Source organism: Macrosteles quadrilineatus, unplaced genomic scaffold (assembly GCF_028750875.1).
Source record: "Macrosteles quadrilineatus isolate MER2022 unplaced genomic scaffold, UCM_ALF_1.0 Scaffold_3__2_contigs__length_128488019, whole genome shotgun sequence".
NCBI lineage: Eukaryota > Metazoa > Arthropoda > Insecta > Hemiptera > Cicadellidae > Macrosteles > Macrosteles quadrilineatus.
This window is the reverse complement of record NW_026542596.1, coordinates 79,085,239-79,108,211: the sequence shown is the minus strand read 5'-3', so window position 1 is coordinate 79,108,211 and position 22,973 is coordinate 79,085,239. Positions and strand designations below refer to the sequence as shown.

Genomic DNA, 22,973 nt, shown 5'->3' with positions numbered 1-22,973 from the left:
CTAGTCCTTCATAGGTTGATGTTAGGATTGATTGGTCCTGCTTTACCAGAAAATAAACAACACATTTTGGCTTGGGTTACATTTTTGAAAGTTAACTTTTTTCACAGTATGTAATGTAAATTAACAGTAATAATTATGAGATTGGTATAAAATGTTTAATTTATTTACTACTATTGGCCATTCCCCTAAATAAACAATGCCAGAGACTCGTTATGACTGCATATATGAACTTGATATTTAATTATTAATTTTAATATAATTGGTAAACAGAATGGGTAAAAATGACAACTATCTTTTTCTATTTGAATATAAACAAATTTAATACACAAGTGATTAAAGCAATCAGATATCCAATGTACCTTTTTACAATAACAAAATATAGCGATTAAGTGAAAAAAGATTTGGCTATACAGACTTATTATGTATATGGACATTTTAAGTAAAATAGTATTGCATTTAGAAAATAAATAGAACACTAACATTGAACAATAGACTTTATCACAACACTTATTTACATTAATTCCTAATTAAGTTATATAGTTGAAAAAATATAAAACAGAAATTATTAAAAAGTTGAGTGGTTAAGAAAAGTATTCCGGTAAGGCTAAAGATGAGTTTTGAACTAGTTTTGTCTTTAGTTTAAACCAAGCTTTAGATAATATTACAAATTATAAAAACACCCAGTTCTAAGATTTTTTTAAAAATAGTTCAACAATAATTAACATTTGTACTAACCCTACATATTCAACCTAATTAAACAATAACATTCATTCAGGAAACTGTTTTTTAACTAATTAGTACCTATAAATGCAGATCTCATTAATTTTAACTAAAATATAAACAACTAAAAAAAATAATAATAGAAAATTAAAAAAACTTTTGATAAAACTTGGAACTGCAGTTTATAACTGATGTCAAATTACATGAAGTAGATGGATGGAGCAAAATTGAACAAAATTGCTTGTGTTTGAATAGGGTTATTATACAGTCAAATTATACAAACACAATAATTAGCCTATATTAATGGAGTATGTTTTTATCTATGATATAACACAGCTTTACAATCAAGCTTGCAAAAAAAAAAGTTAAAAGCCAAATTAAGGATTGTATTGAACTAATGAAATGGCAATTTGGTGACAACAAAATGTGGTTAAATATCTCAATTTTTAAGCACACTGAACCAAACATATTCTGTGGAAAAAGATTTTTGGTTCTTGCACAAAATATGCTCTGCGCTGAATGTACTCTGTGCTGTAGCAAACTGATATTTATGGTTTATTCTAATCAAACTTAGTTTATTTATGTTTCTATTTTTATTACTAGCTAGATAGCTGAGTGGTTATAGTGCTTGCCTACTAATGATCCTGAAAAAAGTCAGAAGTTTTTTATGGTTCTAAACTGGACCCAGCTGCAGCTGTAATGGACAATAGGGAGTTAAAGAATCAGGTGATTTTGTTCAGCAACAAAGCTATCATCACATCCATTCCACACTTCACTTTAATACTTTACTTTTAATTGAAGTGGCGACTGTATGAAGGTACCCAAGTATGAATGGAGATGAGTGGCGCGATCTTGTAGTCTTGTTACTGACTAAGCCCGACATGTTACTTAGACAGGACTGTTAATTAATAGCCCTTATAGCAAATGTCATCTCTACAGTTTATAGTGGAATCTGAACCACATTTTTGCCTAGTAATTTACGAATTGGTCTAATTATCAGGATATTACTGTGGATAGTCAGTACTCACTAGTGTGGACGTTAATCCACACCAGGGAATAAATATCCACAATTCGTAACCTCCAAGTAGCTGGATTACAGGACAACGCCAAAGTCCCACTCATCTCATTAAAGGCAACCATCCCTGTGTGTCAACCTTGTATAAATACTAAATAGTCTGTGGAATTTGCGGGTTTATTTAAAAGTATGGTCCAAACACTGGTTACGTTTCTATAAAGTCAACCTGATACTAGAAAACAAAAATGTATAGCTAATAACCAGTTTTAGTTAAGTAAACCATCATCTTGTAAAGAATTGTTGAAAATTAGATGCTCAATTTGAAAATTTAGTATAGTATAAGTCAATTTGTAGCACTAAACGTGAGGTTTAAATAATTACCAATAACTAGCACATTTGTTATAATAAAACTAGCAACATTCACATTAATCACTATAACATTGGCTACCGTCAGATCATAAAACCACAGACAGTATTTTAACATTTTCAGAGCCACCCAAGTACTTGCATTTGTTTATCTGTAACATATTTGTCAATGTACACATTATTTAAATTAGAGTAGATTTAACTATTTACCAAACTGCGGCAGTGATGGCAAGTTTCTATGAACAAACTAGCTTGCTATTTTTTTAATACAGTCTTAAATTAAGTGATGTTTTAATAACTCTGGACTTTGCTTCAAATTTACGGGTTATCAATTTAAACTAAATTACACAGTAGATAATACTTTACAACACAGTGAATAATGTGGTTAATTTTCTAAAATATGTGTAATTTTAAGTCTGCACATTTATGTGACAGAAAGTAGGTTTTACTTGATCCTATGACCTCAGCTCCTTATGTTTGCTTTCAGTTTGACAAAACCTAAGTACCGAATGTGACATTTTCTGGTGGGTTCTCAAGTTTTAATTGTTAAACCGGCTCCAGACATGCGCCATTCGCAAGGCACCAAATATTTGACGTTCGGCAATCTAGATTTCTTGCTATACATCAATTAACGAGTAGACTGTTGTTTCGGGAATAGCAAAAATATTCGTTCACTTTGTTGTGTGCAAAAATATCGATAATGAATGGGAAAACACGAGCACGAATGTTTGCTGCTTGCCAAATAGACAAACACCTATCCACACTACTCGCGATTCGGCGAGTCGTTGTTCGGTGCTTGGCGAATGGTGCATGCCTGGAGCCACTTTGAGGCAAAATCGAACACAGGAACACCAAATTTCACATGCGAGGTGATCCGAGGACAAGAATAATAGGATCAAGTGCTGGAAAATCACTTTCGGTACAAGTAACAAACTATACTTTTCATCAAAACACAATACCAGTTTACGCCTATTTCTGTTTACATTTATATCGTCAAACAGTAAAAACTACTCATAAATATAGATTGTAAAGAAACACTAGTGTGCATAGAGCAAAAACAGATGACTGGTTGAGAAGCAAGGGAAAATAAGATGATAGTTTTTCTCTCGCTATAATAAGAGCTCAGGAAAGAATTGTATTGTTTAGTATCGGCAGTCATCGAAAACAGCTACTTTCTGTACTGAGTGGTGAAAAATGCTAAGTTTGTATGGACTAATTTTCGTGTTGCACATGACATGGCTAAGAGATTTTAAAGAGTAAGTCTGTTAGCACCAACCTGAAAATACATAACCTCAAGAACTTTTGCCTGAAGATATTAGCTTAACTTTCTTTCATTTGGTTTTTACTTTTTAAATTTAACATATGAATGTAATTTATTAATTAATCACAGATTTATCAGTAAATAAATGACTCTGATGAGTCAAAGGGGTTTGTCAGACAGTAAAAAAGTACAGGTGGGAAGAAAAAGTTTTTTTCACCACTTAAAGGAAAAGATTGAGAATAGTTTGATTATTTAAACTTTATTATTATTGTGTAATCTTCTTTTAGCAGTTTTCTGATTCTAATATGAATTTTACTAAATTAGACCCAAAATTATGAGTGTTATATTAAATCAGAACATACATTTAATTTTGATAAAAATCTGGCAATATTATTATTTTAAACAACATAGATTGTTTATTTTTTATTCCGTCATGCATTTGTAATATAAAAAAACATTTAAAATCAAAGTTTATATACAAATATAACAAAATCAAAAATATAAATAATCAATAATCATACAAAAATTTAAACAAGAAAATAAAATAAGCAAACATATAGTGATAAAAAACAAAACAGGTTTACACCTACAGCTTTTTACCTATAAATATTTTTATTTTAGTTTTACAATAAAGCATTCACTGAAAATTTATATATTACCTACAAGTATCTATATACATCTATGTACATGTGATCTCTATACAAAACATAATACAAAACACCTAACACTAAGTCTACCATAAATATTTAATTATCATCACATAATACATAGATCAACTTCCCAGAATAAAAACTGGTCGAGCACCCAGTGTTCACAAATATAAATTACAATAGATGGACGCTTTAAGCTGTAGAGTCCTACCAAATGGTTAAATACTGACCAAGACTATCGATAGTTATTTACAAGCAATTTGAAGGAAAAAATTAACTTAACTAGGAAAATGAATTTTGATTCAAAAAAATATATTTTAGAAATAAGTTGCGTCTTATTTTATATTAACTGTAGTCAGTCTGATGCCCTCTAAAGGGCCGGTGCCACTTAAACTATGTGTCGATGTCCTCCTCTCGCTGGCTGGAGAAGTACGAGACGAGGCCACCGAACTCTCCACTGCCTTCCTCCTCATTGTAGGGTTTACTAGTCTGAGGGGTGGTAGGAGGGGGAGTCGGTTGTTCGCTGAACTGTTCATTGTACTGTGGTTGCGGCTGTGGAGGAGCGACATAGTCTTCTCTCGCAGGAGGTGGTGGGGGATAGCTGCCGTAATGTCCGTACCCGCTACTGGACACAGGCGGGGGAGGATAGCTGCCGTACTGTGGTCGAGGAGGGTAACCTGGCGGCCTGGTGTCGAACCTGTGCTGCGGATGATACGGCTGTGGTGGTGCAGACGACGGTGGTTTGTTCGGTATGTGCATGGGACTGCTGACCGGGTGGGCTCCAGGTTCTTGTTTTACATTGATGGGACCCCCACCAGAGGGTGACGGGTCCATTGGGTGCGGGTGACCCGGGTGGAAGGGAGGCCTGGGCATCCTCTGTTGGGGATTGTATGGTATCCTTGGTGGGTACTGCTGTTGGTAGTGAGACGGAGGGTAGGACTGGGGCTGCTGAAGCATTCCTCGGATGACGCTTCCTCCTGAAGGCACCATCATCTCCTCCTTCTCTCCTTTCTTCCCTCTCCCACGACCCTTCCTCGAGGCCACCTCCCCACCAGTAGGCATATTACTAGGCTGTGGTGGCCTCATCCCCATAGGCATTCGAGCGGAGGGAGGTGGTGATCCTATTGGCATTCTGGGACCCAATCCAGGGTTCATAAAAGTTGACTGGAGTGGTCCAGGAGGGTTAGCCATCAGCTTCAGGGGAGACACCACTCTGAAATACATTGGATTGTTGAAAATAAGTTATTATTGCAAGTCGGTTTGTTACTAATAAGATTTTACACATTCATCATCAACGAGTCGATTCAAAAGATTTTCAACTTGAATCGATGCAACTCGATTCGAAGTAATACAGAATTTTTCTAGTCATACTTGTCAATGGAGTTACAATTATTAAAATTTACCACACAATGCAAATTTTTGTTGACGTGGTATTAAGCCTATTCAAACATATGAATTTTTGGTGAAAAAATATTTATTTTCAATCATACATTAGAAGAACCTGTATTGATGGAAATGTCAGTGAGCTGATATACTTGCCTATTTCATAAATTTTGCCAGCAGAATCATATTGTTAAGCATGTTACCTATTTTATAATATTGATTTTACAAATAAAGATGTTTTGGTGTAAACAAATAAAAACATTCAAAGAATTATACTGAAACTTTAAATTGGTTTACATTGATAAAATGAGAGGATAGAATCAGACCTACAAACTACAAGGTATACATAGCTTCAGGCCTAAACAAATACCAAATTTATCAGTCTAAAACACCAGTCTTACTAGTTTAGTATCAAGTTACAATTTTTCAGACTTGTGTTATTTTTAGAATGATTTTTGAGTGACTTGTTTTGGCTATGTTAGTAGTAAAACATGTCTCACACTGCTTACACTTAACAAAACTTCTTTTCATTTGCAATGTTACAACAAAAAATTAGAAAACAATTAAAGCAGTATTTACATGCAAATAATTAATTAAATAAGAACGCCTTTGCAGAGGAAACGCAACAACGCGGTCCTGTATTGCGGATATTTCTAACTTTCTGCAGGCTTTTTCATATAAGGATACTTATTCCCCCATGAATTGAATAGAATTTTTATGTTATACCGGTTGGCTTTAATTTAGGTTTCTAAAAAAATTTGAGTACCAAAATACCAGTTTACTGTTTTTTAGAGGTGAGTCTAACTGAATTTTTGCAAAAACATTTGAATCCACCCATCCCCCTCTGCAAAATAGCTGAAAAGTTTGTATTCTCATATTCTTAGTACAACTCGGGCAGTGTAGGCGGGAGAAGGGTGGAGGTAGGGAAAAGACCGGACTGCAAACATTTCTGCTGCCTTATGGGGTTGACCCCCCTGTATTATGGACTTGAGCGCCTTCATATGGGTCGTGAGGACAGTTGATGCAACCCGCATGACGGGACATAATGTTTTTGAACTAGATACTAGTAGCGATCGGCCAAGTGCCAGCTTAGATATCACGAGCTGTACCTTCATGGTAACCTAACACATTTAAGAAATGACAAAATATTTGTTTATTTTATTCTATGCTGATCGTAACAAATCTGTACTGAATTTACCTTAACAGAGGTTGCGTAGGTTGTGTTGTAGGGGTGGGCTTCTGGTCCGTGGCAGGCTGAGCAGCTCCTGGACTGACTGACTGTATCGTCACTGCTCCTGTCTGTACAGATTTTAACTTCTCCATCTGCTTTGCCATCTTCCTCTTCTCCAGTTTCTCTTCCATTCGAGCCATTCGCCTTGCCACTTTCTTAGGTATTTCACCTTCTTCTAAAACATCATCCTCCGAGTCATCTTCATCTTCCTCCTCTTCTTCCTCTTCAATCTCATCCATTAGATCTTCATCGTCTAAATCTTCCTCGTCACCTCGAACTTCAGTCTTCACATTTGTGAGTGGAACATTAATGGATTTCCTCGCAGTTGTGGAATTCAAAGGCATTATATTTCGTTGCATTTGAAGCTGAGAACCATCTGGGGGGGAAGACAGAGATCCAGAGTTTGGAGATTTAACCGAGAACATCGACATATCACTTGTAGGACTTCCTAACGTGGGACTCTTTACTCCCGCATTTACTGGAACTCCAGAACGTATTTTTATGGGAGGATTACGTTTCACCAATTTAGGATCAAAAGAACTATTTGGAATCTTGATGGGAGTTACAGGTTGAGGTGGTTCCATAAAGTCTTTTGTTTCCGAAAACTTCTGAGGGTAATCGCTGACATTGACGGCTTTGGCTACGCTGATGTCACTCATGTTGTGTCCGATTGTTGCAACTTTGCTCACTACAGCTTTGTATTGCTCATCCTCAGAGATGAGACGTTCAGGAGGAGGAGCTATCATGGCTTTAGGAGGTCTTCCCCTCCTGCCAGGTGGTTTACCTTTATTTACCGCTTTCGCAGGAGCAACTTTAGGAGGAGTTACTTTAGGAGCAGTTACTTTGGGAGGCGACACATTATTTGAAGGTATATTCAGTGGTTTTGCCACCTCCTTTTCGTCTGTTTTCAGGTGGTTCTCACTCTCTTTATTTTGAATGATTTTATCTTGGTTTTTAAGTTCCTTGTCATCCTCTTCTGATTCATCATTGTCTTCTTCTGAACTCTTTTCTTCATTTGCTGACTCTTCTTCTTCACCTAAAAATTATTAACAAATTATCTTCAAATTAATATTAATATGATGCCTAAAAGGTAAAATTGTAATAATTTGAACTGTTACCTATCATCCTTTATCCATAAGTGTGACCATGTCAAAGTTGAAAGAGGAAAAAAATGATCAGGACAGGAACCAATTACTTAATTTACAATGACAAAAACTAAATTGACAGTCAAACTAAAATCACATTAAAACAAAAAATTGCAAGCTACATATTTCAAATAAAAAGCCTTTGACACTGTGATTCTATTAACAAAATGCACTTAACCAAACGATGAGCGGAATTTTAGCAGATGGTCAAGGGCAGTTTGCACGGGTCGGCTAGTTTTACATTAAAAATAAATTGTTACAGGCAATGAGTTTTGTTCAAAACATCTCAAATGAATCTAATAGAAATGTGAAAGTTTAAAACAATGATATTTATTTAGAAAAGGAATTAAATAGTTTAACAATAATTATAACTTTTTGGAAGGACCGCTAATCGGTTAGCCTAACTGTCAGTTTGTATGGTTTTTTTTTTAACTTTACTTTTCTAAACTTACCAAATCTTTTTCTTCTGCCAGCTAACAACAAAAAGTTGAATAAAACTACTAAGTCAGAATAAGAATTTTAGTACAAACAAATTACATCCAACACAAGTTACAACAACAGTAATTATTAATTAACTGTTTTAGGCTACTTTATCCAAGCCAGGCAAACGTTCTATAATTTTAAAGTATCACAGAAAACGGTATGCATAATAGTTTAGATTTTTTTAAATTGTTAAGCTTAGTAAATCTTTTATTAAATTTTTAAATTTTTTAAAGCTGTGCATGGAGAGAAGCGTATCCTATTCTTTGTGTACTGAATAATTTACATTGAACAGGTTATGTATGTACAAATAGAAAGGAAGAAATCCTGAAATCTCATTAAAAATGTTGAAAAAGAAACCAACACAGTCAAGATTGTTAAGACTTGGTATACTACTCAATGGTACTACATAAACGATTAAGGATAGAAAACTAATATATTTTGTAAACTAAAAGCAAAATTCTATGAAAAAAAACACAAGTTGATCACTCAGTAAATTATTAGATAAATGCAGAGTAGAATACATTTATGTTTTTGACAAACCTACATCAACTAACATGTGGTTTTCAATTAAAAAAAATAGTGTACTGCTGTTAAATAACAAAAAATAGTGTACTGACGGGACATTAGGAGTTACAACATGTTATGTTACAACACAATATCATCACTTAGCAAACATTTACCTGAAGTTTCTTGTTTTTCTTTTTCAGCATCAAACTCATCATCATCCTCAATAACAGCTTTCTTAAAACTCTTGGTCTTCTGAATATCCTGTTCAAAACAAAAACAATTTAAAATTAAGTAACAGATATTCAGTATGCTTGGGTTCTGGAAATTGACTGCTACCTAACTGAATTATCACTCTTTCAAACTGACACCAAAACTGAGCGTAGGTTAAGACGGTAAGCAGAAGTGAACCAAAAGTAATATAGGTTTAAATTACCTGTTTTCTGTCAAAACGATCAGTTTGGTAGTTTGACTACAGCTGTTTCATGCTTTTTAAAAATAGCACATCTTCAGGTCCAGAATGTCTTGCTAATCCCTCATGTGGAGTTCGTCAAAAATATAAACAAAGGACCTGAAGATGTGCTATTTAAAAAAAGCATGAAAAAAAGCATGATGTATAGGTCGGCCGCTTAGAAAGTGACCTCCTCCAGCATTGGTTTAGCATTAGCATTTAGGTCGTTTTCTAAGCGGCCGAACTATAGTCATCATACTACCAAACTGATTATTTTGACAGAAAACAGGTAATCTTACTAATATTATAAATGTGAAAGTTTGTGTGTTTGTTTGTTTGAAGTTCAATTACGCATTAACTACTGGACGGATTCGGCTGAAATTTGGCATGATGATAGCTCTTATTCCCGATTAACATATAGGCATATTCTTTTCTCAAAAATCCTTTCGGGCTCCGCCCCAGTGGCTCTGTAGTTTCCCATGTTAACCTTATGAGTATTCATATTCAAAAGGAATTAAAGAATTTAATCAGCTGTTTCAACTGAAACAGTTGGTTCTATGATATGCAAAAGCATTAAAAGTTATTAAGATTTATCAACAGAGTGCAGCACTATTATTTTTTTATTTATGAAAACAGCTAATTTGAACCAACAGCAACAAAAAACCGTGATACGCAATGAGAACTGTCAAAGTTGGATTGTTTACAGTTATGTTTATGTCTTTAATTTCAAATTTCATGAATAATTTGTGATATTTTGCGAATCTTTAATAATTTATCTTTCTCTAATGGTTTAGCTGAAGTGGTAGAACATTATGGCTATGGTAGATGTGTAATACTATAGTAAACTGTAAATTTAAAGAAGGAAATGTTATCAAACGGTGTCCTCTCCTATTGTAAACGCAATGCTTGAGTATAAATGCAATAAGCATTTTATACATATATGCCAATCCCGTACAAAGGATGGGTACTCTGCTAGTTTAAACCTATATTAGTTTATTCAGATGATCTAGAGGCCACTCCATTATGAACCAAAAGATGGATCACTTGTATAAACCAAGTAAATCAACCAGGCAAACACTTTTCCATTTTGTTTAAGTTACAAAATTTTTAGACCTAATCTATACTCTCTTCACAACTAAGAAAAATTCACAGGGTGTTCAGTTACTAATGCCATCAATAGTACTTTTTTACACTTTTAAGAAGAACAAATCTATTTTATGCATTGTAAACTGTTTCTACATTTCAATATGTTGGTTGCTTTTTACAATTGACTGAACGTTTTCCAAACTGATAACATTAACTTATGCAAATAATAAGGTTAAGAAAAAAACAAGTCATAAAACTAAGGTGAAATTTAGATCTTGGTACAACTCAAAAATGTCAATGTAGGATTTCATTTTGGATACCTACCTCATCAGAATCCGTTCCTAAAACTTCTACGTAGTTAATTTTTTTCCCACGAGTTCTTCTGGAAGGTAATTCCTCAACTGCCAAGTCATCTAATCCTCCATATTTTATCTGTGAATAAACAGATTTTTACTATAACTATTAGTAATGTACAATCTAGGATCAACAACTTCACTTCTAGGGCTTGATATTGGACGTTTTAAGATATTTAAAGTATAATCTTCTATATATATAAAAGGCAAAGCCCTCACTGACTGACTCACTCACTCACTCATCACTAATTCTCCCACTTCCCATTTACCTAGGAGGCTGAAATTCGGTACACCGATTCTTTGGGCATTAAATAGGAAAACTAAGTAGTTTTTATTCTGATCGGGCTTTCGGGCTCCGCCCCAGTGGCTCTGGAGTTTCCCTGTTAACCTTATGATTTTTCATATTTAAAAGGAATTTCTTAACAGCTGTTTCAATTAAACAAGTTGGTTCTGTTCTATGATGTTCAATAGAATTAAAGTTACAAGGATTACCAACAGGGTGCAGCACTATTATTTTTTTTTTTTTATTTATGACTATAGCCAATTTGCAACCAAAAGGTGAGTGAGCGTAGCGAACGAACTTCAACCTGGAAGCGAGTTAGCGTAGCGAACGAGCTAACTTGAAGGCAAGTGAGCGGAGCGAACGAGCTACAACCTAATGGTGAGTGAGCGTAGCGAACAAACTTCAACCAGGATGTGATTGAGCCATGCGAACGAGCTCACTTGTGAAGTTAAACGGGGTAAAGCCCGCAGGTAGGCCTACAGCTAGTATAATATATAGCCTTTTATATAGTGCTAGGTGAAACCCGTCGAAATCAACGGTTACTTTCAAGGCTTACGTTAATTCATCTAACTGTGATAAATTGGGTGAAATATATACATATTTTGAGCATTTAGTATTGTTTAAAGAGTAATAAGTGTAAAAACAATAATGATATTAATTGCGTTAGTTGCGAAATTTGGTTGATCATTCAATGATTAAAATATATCCTATACTGTACGTCGGAGTTACTATACTACTATACTGTGTATATCGGAGTTATTATTAGTATGTAATATGGTATCTCTTCCTTTGGAAGAACCTTTAAATAGTATTAAAATCGTATTGGTGGATCTTTTGTAGCTAAACACTTCCGTGATTTCGTCAGTGTAATATGATTTTATTTGAAAAGAAAATATTTGTTTGGGAAGACATATTCTAACTTCAAAGGGAGGTATATCCGTTACAGCAGCCTCAAAAAATCAACTGTTATATTCAACTGTAGTGAAATCAAATATTCCTTCAGATAAGTCTTATTTGTTTTGTTAGAAAGGACATTAAAATATTGTACTGCACATTCAAAACAAAAACAGTTATCTGTGATGAATACTTACTTTTCTCTGGCGTTTCTTTTTTGGCGTTTTGGAAGATTCTATATCAGACAACTCATCCTCAATTGTAAATTTTTTACTTTTTTGGAATTTTCTCCCTCGCGATGAATTAAAACCTTTCCTGGAAAACACCATATCACGATTGTAGTGAAATAGCTTTAATACATTTTTGAAAAAAGAAATGGGCTTGAACTGGTGAATCGTTTTAAATTAATTTGTTGCAGACTTACAACCAATTAACTACCGATAAACTGTTGGGTGGCATCAAAACTACTAAAAAGTACTTACTTCACTTTTTGGTTAGGCCTATTATAATGGGTAAAATCCTAAATTAACACTTCAAGTTAGAAGTGATCTAAAGCTTTTATTGTGAGTCTGGCAAATGTCTCGGTCATTAAACAACGTCAGAAGAAAGTTGGAAATCTGCAATCTCTAACTAAACATCTTGGGCAACTGTTAGAGAAATATTTTTCAGTGCTGTTGATGACACAACTGTTAAAATTTTCATTTCATATCAGAAAAACTTAATGTCTACATTTTTACACTTTTTAAAGCACAATTAATTGTGAGTTTAATGTAAGAAAAGGATATTTCAAACCACAGCAACCTTTGGAAGGTGGGTGTCAAATTGGGAGAAACTTATGAAGAGAGTCGTTTAGGTTTATCTTGTTAAAAAATATATTTACTTTTTCTTCCGTCTACCCCAGGTCGAGTCGTCTGATTCACTTCCAGAGTCACTCCATAGCTTCTTACTTTTCTTGCTTCTCGGAGCATCACTCTCTTCACTGTCATCGTTAACTGCAAAAAAAATTTAATGAGCTATTTTAATCAATTGATTACTAAATCAACAACAAAATACATCATCTGTTATTTTTTCCCCTAAAATTAAATTGAACTCACAACTAACTGTAAATCAAACAATTTAATAAAAAACACAGATTTTTGTAGGTAAATGTGGAAATGTGGATCAGCGTAGGTTAGACAAGAGAAATGCCTAGAATTACATGTGAAACTTAAGTTACAAGTTGTTATTTTGAATGTACCTATATAGGCCTAGACAATACAAATAGTCTAATCTAAATCCCAGAAAATTGAGACCCAAATATTGAATCTAAATGTAATTTTTTTTACACGTTCGCTACTGCAATATTACATTTTTTATTCATATGGACCAGCGACGCACTTATGCGACGGCCGTTTTCTACCCACAGGCTGTCGCAACAGCTCGTCACATTAAAATAGACTGACATCTCATATATGCGTCGGTGTCCAATGTAATTAAAAAGCTTGTGTCATCGTAACGGTCTATTTGAAAGCCCTGAATTTTCTGCAGTGGTCTACAGGGATGTCTGTCGCATATGTACGTCACTTGGTCTGTGGATATGATGATTAGTGACGTCATTTTATGAGGGTTGGCAAAACTGATTGGGTGAAGGACGAAACCATAGAACACGAAAAAGATAGGATCTAATCAAATGAATAGGAGTTAAAAGGGAGAGACTCATTTACAATGACTAAGAACAGTACACTTATTGTCTGTTAATTGGAGCCTAGACTGGTGTGTATTAAAAGTTATTATGAACATAATTAGGGAGTATTTTGTATATTCTACAAAAATATCATCTTTTGCTAACGTTATGTTTATTATTTAAAGCCACCATCAACTTACTGAATTCCTTGTCAAAGCGGGATTTCCGTGCTCTTGAGGATCGTCTGACAGGCTCCATGTTACCTCTCCTAGACTTTCGTCTTCCGCCACCAGACTCATCACTGTCATCATCCTCATCTTCTTCTTCTTCCTCTTCCGAACTGTAGACAGCGATTAAAATTAACTTTAAACAAATTTTAACTAGTAAGAAACGTAGTGTTAATCTACCACTTGAAGTGCTTTTAGTTGATCTATGAATATATGGATGGAATTCTCATCTATATTAAAATAATTGATTGATCTATTGTAGATGATCTTTCAGGCCTTTAACAGCAATCACCCTTCAAATATTTGGTATTTAACAGAAACTCTTCTCTAGCTGTGTCCTTTGCTGCAACAAAGTCCACCCTTGTGGCTTTATTCAGTTGCATTCAACAATACTATGATCAGTATATGAGTAGACAAGTATAATCAGTGCCCGCGGAAAGTTTATATTACACCTTGAGTGGGGATTAAGAAAAACAGGTGTTGCCATATCTACTTTTGGTACCCAGAAATTTCAATTTATTGACTGGTTGTAAAGTTAGCTTTTAACTTTACTTACTTTGTGTGTAGAATACTGTATACGATTTCACGTGATTTAACAAGGTTAAATGTAAACAAAATAGTCTGTGAATCTTGATTTAGCTAATTTTCAGCTCACCTAACCTCTAACAAATTAATCAAAATAACAAATTCTACTTTTGGTCCATTTGGAATCGAGGTCGTTCCATCGAGGTTGCACTGTAATTACATTCTTGCACCAACTAGCTGATTGTACATTAACTGAATCTCTGAACTGTCAAAATTTCTAAATAGCAATTTTTAAGCAAGAAAACAAAAAAATGTTTATGTTTACTTTAATGGTTGAAAAGTATCAGCTGAATATTAAAAAGTAACATTTCAATGTTACTGTGCATTAAGTGATACTTGTTTAAATTCCAAGTAACAAGTTAACTTTATCAAGTAAAATGAAAAATTCCAATTCCTACCTGGAGCCTTTGAAGTCCTCGTCGTCGTCATCATCATCACTAGGATCGTCCAGACTATTGAGTTTGCGGTGTTTCTTGCGGCCCGGCCGGGACAGAGTTGTTCTTTTGGGCACCACTCTTGGAAATTCGTCTTCATCATCTTCATTCTTGCTGTCATCATCATCAGACGACTCCTCATCACTTTCCTCTCTTTTCTTTTTTGGTTTCTCCTCTTTTTCTTTAATCTGTAAAATCAGTAACATAGTAGTCTGGGGAAGATCATTTTTACTGTGAGTACATGTTGAAAGATTGTTGAGGACATTTTCCATCATTGATAAGCAAAATAGAAGTTACAATTTATGGAATCTAACCGTGTATTTAAGTGGAGAAAGAACGTGGTAAATTACATGTTTAGAACACAACCAGATGGCGCTGGATAACACAATAATTATGGAAACAATAAATGTTAAGATATCAGTCCAAATTTAAACCGTAAATAAGAAGAAAAAAACAAATCGCAATAAAAGAGAAAGGATCGAACCACTTTGTCATCTTAACTTGATCAGAACCAAGGACAGTACGCCAGCTAGTGTCTTTAAATTCTCACTGCGCCCTAAATATTAATTTTTCTCAGCTATTGAGTTTCCTGTTGCTATCCACTTTGTAATGATCTATTTTCCCCACCAAGATGATGCATAAATCAAGATTCCGAAATGCCTTGAAACTTACATTTAACTAACCACTGAAGAAAAATAATAACAATCTAGGCCTATATGTTAGGTTTTTTTGTGACAATTACTCCTCCGAAACTACTGAACCGATTGGCATGTTTTTGGTGTCATTTGAAAGAGCGTAACGTGAAGTTGTGCAGGGAACTTTTCTTTTTAGGGAAATAATTAGAGAATGAGGCCCTGGGGCCCTTTAAAGTTTCGTATTTCTCCATAAGATTAACATGGGAAACAAACATTGTTATGAAACTCCAGCTGTTGTCAGAAATTAAATATTAAAAATTGGTCTCCATGGAAGCATGAGAAAATTCACAATGTTTACCTTTGCTTTGACATTTAAATGTAAACAACCAGAACTGTCAAATGCCTATTTCACAATTTCAGACAGCTGATCCAAAAAAAAAATATATATATATATATTACACAGGTTTATTTTAATCTTAAACTTTATGATGGCTTATTTATTCAAAATCTATTTCAATGATTATGAAACTGATTTTTTCCCGTTGCGAAGTACGGGTACAGCAGCTAGTAAATCTTTAAACCACATAGAGTCAACACTACAAACTACAAACAACGGCCAACTAAATGCAGTTTGGTTTCTGTTTAATTTTTGCTAAAGGAATGACATTCGTCTGAAATAAAATATAATCCCTTGGAGGAACAATGTAAAAGTAATTATTTAAACTTTTTTTATAAAAACATATAAGACAATAAAGAATAAACGTTTTAACAGCTGATCAAAGAGATTACTGTGGCTATACAGAAGCTCAAAATTTCAATACCAAGAATAAAATAAAGAGCATACCATCACAAGTTAATAGATTTCATTTTAAGCGCAACCATGATAATCCTAAAATAATTGCTCTGCACCCTAGAGGCCAAACTCCAAGATACTAAATTAGTTCATAAACTTACATCGGTTGTAGCATTTGCCTTAACCTCCTCGCCATTGATTTCAGCGCTACTCTGATTGGTCTGTGGCGTTCCTTCTCCGTCCTTCGGCAACACTGCGTCAGTTGTAGCAACAGGAGCTGGTAAAACACCACCACTACCCTCCACCTCCTCCTGCGTCAAAATACAATTGATTTCAAATGTATTGATCTTAATAGAAGACATAATATACAGTGTTTGCCTGCAATCATGAAGACTCTGTAGCTTTTTGAAGGGTAGAAATGGGAACCAGCTTTCCATGAGTATTAATTAATCTACACTAGAGAACCCGTGCGGCTCAATGAGCCACATAGTATGATACATAACGCCGAGGAAACGTTATGCTTAAATTCGAGTAATTCTAGTTAGGCCTACATCTTAGAGTTGTTTAAACACGTTAGAAACTAATTTTAAATATCTCTATTTGCGTCAAGGTTCACCTGCATCAGTTTTAACTGATAAACGTGATTCATCTAATGAATGCCAAACGATCTGCTTCAATTCGAGCTAACATGTTGCAACAAAGTTTTTCCAACATTCAGAATTTAAGAAAACTGTTGCCTAGACATCCCCCTAATCAAACAAATTTTCTCCATAGAGAATCCTGAAAAGTGGGGTGATATCAACTATTTAATGTGCTCCAATTTTTACCCGCAAACTCTTGGTTATCAACTGGAAATGCAGGTATATACAATTTTTTTATATTTATTTATATTTTTATTTATTTTATATACTTAATTTTTTTATTTAACACATTGAATGAGGTAAATATATCAGTGGGTCCTTCCCAAGGGCCTGAAAATTTTTTTAATATAAAATCTTAATTTCTATTACCAGATGTGAGCATCTAGGTTGGAAATAGTGTTGAGCAGTTTTTCCCAATAAAAATGGCGTCCAAAATCGCCAGTCACTGGTGACCGGGTCGGCCCACGCAATTTCGTTTGTGGGCATCATGATGGAAATACTCAATTTTTGGTCTCACAAACACTGTTTTTCACACTAAAAATGTTGGATGGCACTATCACTAATATTAACAATTATATAAATACAACCCCTTCCTCCCTCCCAACCTGTGTTTATTTCATTAACAGTGAATCATGGAACTCCTGATAACAATTTGGTATTGGGGAGTTCATCCATATTAAAAGGCACATAAACTAAAATAACCATAAAATATATTTTTGTGACGTATAAGAAACAAAAACACAAAAGAAATAGGTCGATAAATGTCCTAAATCAATAAATTGTGCAAGTGGGAATTTACCGGTCTCGGGAAAACACACACAGTATAGGTTATGTAATGCTAGCAACGCACACGTAATAACTCCGGTCCTTTCCACAGGTTGCGCCACACAGAGTGATTCATTTAAGAGCGACCTGGCCGGGCACAGGTGACCGGGCTGGCCTGGGAGCGAGTTCGGCGGCCGGTCCTGGGTGACTGGCCCGCACTCAATATGTGTTAAATCTACTTTGACCTCACAATACTACTGACAAACAAATTAATCTACACTTGATATACTTCATACACGGCGAGAAGTAACTATACAATTTACAAATACTACACTGACCCGTATTGCAGAGTTGATGAGTTCGTCGTACTCGTTGAAGCGGTAGCTGGTGGTGCCTGAGCGCCGCTGTCGCAGCTGGTAAACAGGCTCATCTGAGTACTCTGACTCCGAATCAGACCGAGACGCTGAGCTCTCGGAACTCTCACTACCACTGGGCTTCTCCTTGGGTGGGTGAGCGTTACCAGGTAACACGTTGTCCAGGCTGATGCCCACGTACGCCAGCCGCTTCCGTCTCAACTCCTCGTTCTCCCTCCGCTTGGTATCCTTGTCATAGATTCTCAATGTTTCTTGCAACTTCTTCACCAACGTTGCCTGTGGAATACCATCGGATTAGAAAATAATTTATCTTTAAAAAGTGGTTTTGAATTTTAAAATTTAGAATAATTAAATGTGTGATGTGTTTTCAGAATCTTAAGTATTTCAAACACAGATACCAGTAATATTAATTAAATATTTAGATGTTATGTAAAAAAAAAATCATAAAATTGTACGACCGTACAGAGATAATAGGTGAAATAGTTGTAAAATCAGGTGGTATTGAATAGGAGAGTGCCAACTGAGATAAATATTGAGTGGCGACATGGAACTGAAGCAAGGTGGTGAAAAGAAGTGATATCAGATATAGGGGTAAGAAAGTTGACTGAGGTGGTCAAGATTTGTTAAAGAGACTAAACGACATCTCCAATTATAATTGGTCTCAAAAGTAAGGGATGGTAAAAAGTTTTAATGTTTCTATTTCTACTATACTTGTTGCATTGCAGTCCACAACTTAACTACAGAACAAATAGTCTGTACCATTGCAAATGGATATTTAGGACAAAATTACCGACAAAGAAAATTACCCATCCTTCGTAACATCGGCCTACTTACATGTTGACAGGGAGGGCAGTGCCAGTCTCCTTCTGGCACCAACATGAGTGAAGGCCGTAGACAGGACGCATGCCAGCCGAGGTTACAAGTGTCACACAACAATATCCACTCAGGGTGATCCTTTTTGCCACACTTCTCACATGCAAAGTCATCCAAGTCCTTAGAACTCTCCTCCGTCTCCTCAGTTGGCTCTTTGACTGCAAGAAATTATATTAAACTAAACTGGCCTTTAAAATATGCATAAGCCAAGGCTAGTTCGCTTTAGAATTTGTCTGCCCTCAATCTTATCACGCACATTGGCCATGCTTATCTTATCTTATCTCAATCATTGGCCACGCACGACAAATCAACAGACTTGACCAAAACATTTTATCCAACATTACTGTTAACGGTACTGTATTGCCATACCAAGACAAAGTTAAAAGTCTTGGTTTGACGATACACAATACACTAGACTGGACTGACACGGTGGTTAACACCTGTAAAAGGGTGTTTGCCGCCATTCACACACTGAAGAAGATGCAAAGACTTATACCATTTCACATTAGACTTTTACTGATCAAGGCACTAGTGTTTCCCCACTTCAATTACTGTAATACCGTAGTTAATGATGCTTTGGCAACAAAATTGCAACGAGCTCAAAACTATTGTATTATATTAGATTTGTATATGATCTTCGACGAGATGATCACGTCACACCGTATTATATTCATTCTTCTCTTTTAAAACTGTCTGATGTTGGAGACATACCTACGAATCTTAATTTAACTCATTCGCCAATCAATCTCAAAATTCCAAACTATCTTACGAACAATTTTAGATTTTTGAACGATAGAGGTGCAAGAAATACTCGCTCTGGCTCATCAACTCTGCAAATTCCTCACCACAAAACAACTGTTTTTAATAAATCTTTTACAGTAACAGCATGCCGCCTTTGGAATTCCCTACCCAACTCCATCAGGTACTTAGAATCCCGTTCCAGACTGACGGCGGCGCTGAAAGCATACTACCTTGATCGGATGACCGTGGATTGGCGGGATGGCGTGCGTTAGGCCTAGGTGTGGCAGAGAGTGAATGTGATGTTTAGGGATTACGATTCTATTATTTTAGTTTTTAGTTATATTTGGTTTCGAATTTAAAATCATTGTTTGTTAAGAAAATCATTGTATAGTTTATATTTAGATTTATGAGGTTAACTGTAAGAAAGGACCATGTGGTCCTAATTGTTCGCCTCAATAAATAAGTATTTTCATTCATTCAATCACTTTCTCTTTTAGACTGTCACACAATCAGGTTTTGTACATATATTTTTCAATGAAAAAATGTTAAAGGATATCCCACAAACGACTAGGGTTTTAGCTATCTTTTATGTTATGTGGCATAGCACATCTTAAGCTGTAGTTCTAACTTTCTAAAAAAAACTAATTTTCTGTGAGCACTTTTTTTGTATTAAAAAACTACCTCTATCAAATTGTTTTTCTCTTCAACTAATGGAACCACCTCAAACACTCAGTGAACAAGAGATTTTTAAAGTTTATCATTTTATGTCCCTCAGAGTCTTTTGTCTTGACTGTGTCTCCATTAAATTTTCAATTACTCTAAAAAATCTCAAAAATAATCAGTATTCTTCACGTATGTGGGAGATGACCGCAATATTTCTACAGTAGCTCAGTATAAACTTGTTATATCTATAAAAAATTGTCAACTAACACTTCCAACCTAAAACTATTTTAAATTAATATTTCAACATAAATAAATACCTTTCTGAGCTGTTCTTGCCCTTCGAACTGGTTTCCACTCTTCGTCTGCTTCCAAATCCGACTCAGGAGAAAATTCGTGATCAGACTTCACTGGCAAAGGAAGCTCTTCATCCTCCTCCACAATGTCATCAAAATGGTCTTCTTCTTCTTCTTCAGCAGAACTGTTACATACATAATAGTAATTAAGGGTTTTGGTAGCGAGGCTTACCTGGATGGGAGAGAGACATCCTGGCACAACAAATATTAAAATTGTTCCCTTAACATAAAATTGTAATTTTTAACTGAAACTGACAGTATTTCTAACCCAGGAAGGTTGGGGTTGGAAGGAATGTCTTTAGCAATGTTTAGAGTATAGACCCTTGTGCCCTTTGTAAAATTATTAAAGTAGGTTATATTTAACAAAATATTAAGTTAAGTCCACCACTAATTGAAAAAAACTATTTTCAGATTCCTTTCTCTTTTAATTATATTAATTCCTCTTCTTCCTGCTACAGTATTTCCTTCAACACAGCAGCAAAGCAAGTAATTTTGACATTACGATTAACGTAAATATTTTCCATAAGAAAATATAAATATTTTTTATGCTAAACAATATTCAAGAGTGGTATGCACAATATGTTGCTATTGGCTAGCTAAAAGAATGTATGCTAATTTATGTCTAAATCCTGAAATGATGAACCAGAACAAATCATGGTAGCTGTGAAATCAAAAATACATATTTTACAGGCATCAACCTTCAAAAATATCGTTATGAGTTGGTTTTGTCACTACTCATCTTCCAAAAATGTGTTATGACAACAATATTAAACTAAAACTAACAGATTGCATCCCACCTTGATCCAGAAGAAGATTTCCAGGGATCACGTTCATTAAATGCTTTTACTGGATGCTTTCTCTTCTTCCTCCTCCTTTTCTTCCTCTCAGATAAGGGTTCGTCCTCAGGAACATCGTCATCACTTTCTTTCTGGAACATGTACTTTTAAATAAATAAGCAGGCTAAAAAAAATCAAAAAAATAAGTAAACTAATGGCTGAGAATGAAAAGTCAAACGTCTTTTAAAATTCAACAATAATTGAAGATCTGGTTATAAGAAAGACTCAAAGAGAAAATTTAAATCTTAATCCTTTTCAAATTGTCTCACTGCTTTTATGTCCATAAGCACTTTTACTAAATACTAAGTTACTGTCTGCTATTCATTTTCTACTTACAGCAATCAACAGTAGTTGTTGCTATTCACCTATTCCCGTCACGTACAATAAATACCACATGCTTAGCAATGGTTATTTTAGACCATTTAGAGTGTATGTTTTAAAGAATAAAAACTTTTGTTTATTTAGCTTGACTTAAAATTGTTTTCTGCTGAATGAATATAACCGAGTGAAAATTTAAAAACATTTTCATGTCCCTGGCCTTTTACTTCGTAGATACTGGATTTGTAGTTTATTATTATGTGTTTTAATATTTTTTGGGACGGGGGCAACATGTTACACACATTTATTTGGTTTTAAATAGGTTCTAGGCATTTTTTACGTAATTTTAAAGTCTCGAAATTCACGACCATGACGTGTCCCTAGGGTACATTTCCCAACTTTCAAGCTGTTTTGAGACTAATTATTCATGCCGAAATATATAAAGCCATATTTTTATGTCATCAATGGTTATTAAACTTACAAAAAAGGAGCATATTATAATTTTATTGTCATTGCAAACTGACTACCATGACAAAATAAGTCTGTCCCTCGATTTGGCGTCACGACCATTTGGGAAAAATTTTCAACTTTGGAGCACGACAGTGGCAAGCCTGGCGTCGATGGAGTCAGTTGGTTTTAGAGACTAGTTCGGGGTGTACGTCAGGATTAAAGTGCCGGTCGTTTCGAGTTGAAAGGAGGAATTACAAGATTAATAAAGGAAAGATTGTGTTTTTTGTAATTGTAATTTTGGTGTGACCATGACCGTACGTAGTCATTCGATGAAGTAGACATGGTGTTAATTTTTGTTTATACGATATTTCAATTGCTAGATTAACCTAGAAGTCCACTTTGTATCCTCAAACATGAGGTGCAGGGCTACCGCCAGAACAGAGCCAAATAACACGTAATTTCACGACCAAAGTTTCACGACCATCGCGGGTTTTTTCACGACCAATCCAGCCTTATGGATTATAGTGTGTTTGGTCGTGACAATAACTTTAATATAATTGTAATTTGAACAGTTTAGTTCAATTTAAACCCTTATTTTTATTATAACTAACAGTATAATTGAAGGATTGTTTAGAAAGATTTAGATTATTTCAGAAAATTCACGACCGTACCGCTTGTCCCTGACCATCACGTTTATGATTTCTATCATAAAAATTTCAAAAATTAAAATATCGTCATATTTCAATGTTTTATACACAAAAGAAGCACACCTCTATACAAACATAACGATTTTTCGG

At 34.8% G+C, this 22,973-nt stretch overlaps 1 protein-coding gene across 2 annotated transcripts in view; it reads right to left on the bottom strand.

The window, feature by feature from the left end:
- Nucleotides 1–341: 341 nt before the first annotated feature.
- The window catches only part of LOC128988488 (remodeling and spacing factor 1-like), a 45,763-nt gene continuing 23,131 nt past the window's right edge, over nt 342–22,973 (bottom strand). Inside the window, exons 8-21 of one of the 2 annotated variants that reach the window (XM_054409819.1) lie at nt 21,370–21,500; nt 20,537–20,697; nt 18,777–18,973; nt 17,907–18,218; nt 16,324–16,473; nt 14,699–14,922; nt 13,689–13,828; nt 12,706–12,817; nt 12,023–12,140; nt 10,620–10,727; nt 8,935–9,022; nt 8,224–8,244; nt 6,594–7,662; nt 342–5,225 (exon numbers count right to left, since the gene is read on the bottom strand). In XM_054409819.1, the coding sequence (XP_054265794.1) occupies nt 4,406–5,225; nt 6,594–7,662; nt 8,224–8,244; nt 8,935–9,022; nt 10,620–10,727; nt 12,023–12,140; nt 12,706–12,817; nt 13,689–13,828; nt 14,699–14,922; nt 16,324–16,473; nt 17,907–18,218; nt 18,777–18,973; nt 20,537–20,697; nt 21,370–21,500 (3,651 nt within the window). In that variant the 3' untranslated portion in view covers nt 342–4,405. The remainder of the gene's footprint in view (nt 5,226–6,593; nt 7,663–8,223; nt 8,245–8,934; nt 9,023–10,619; nt 10,728–12,022; nt 12,141–12,705; nt 12,818–13,688; nt 13,829–14,698; nt 14,923–16,323; nt 16,474–17,906; nt 18,219–18,776; nt 18,974–20,536; nt 20,698–21,369; nt 21,501–22,973) is intronic. The other variant, XM_054409821.1, reaches the window with a different exon arrangement.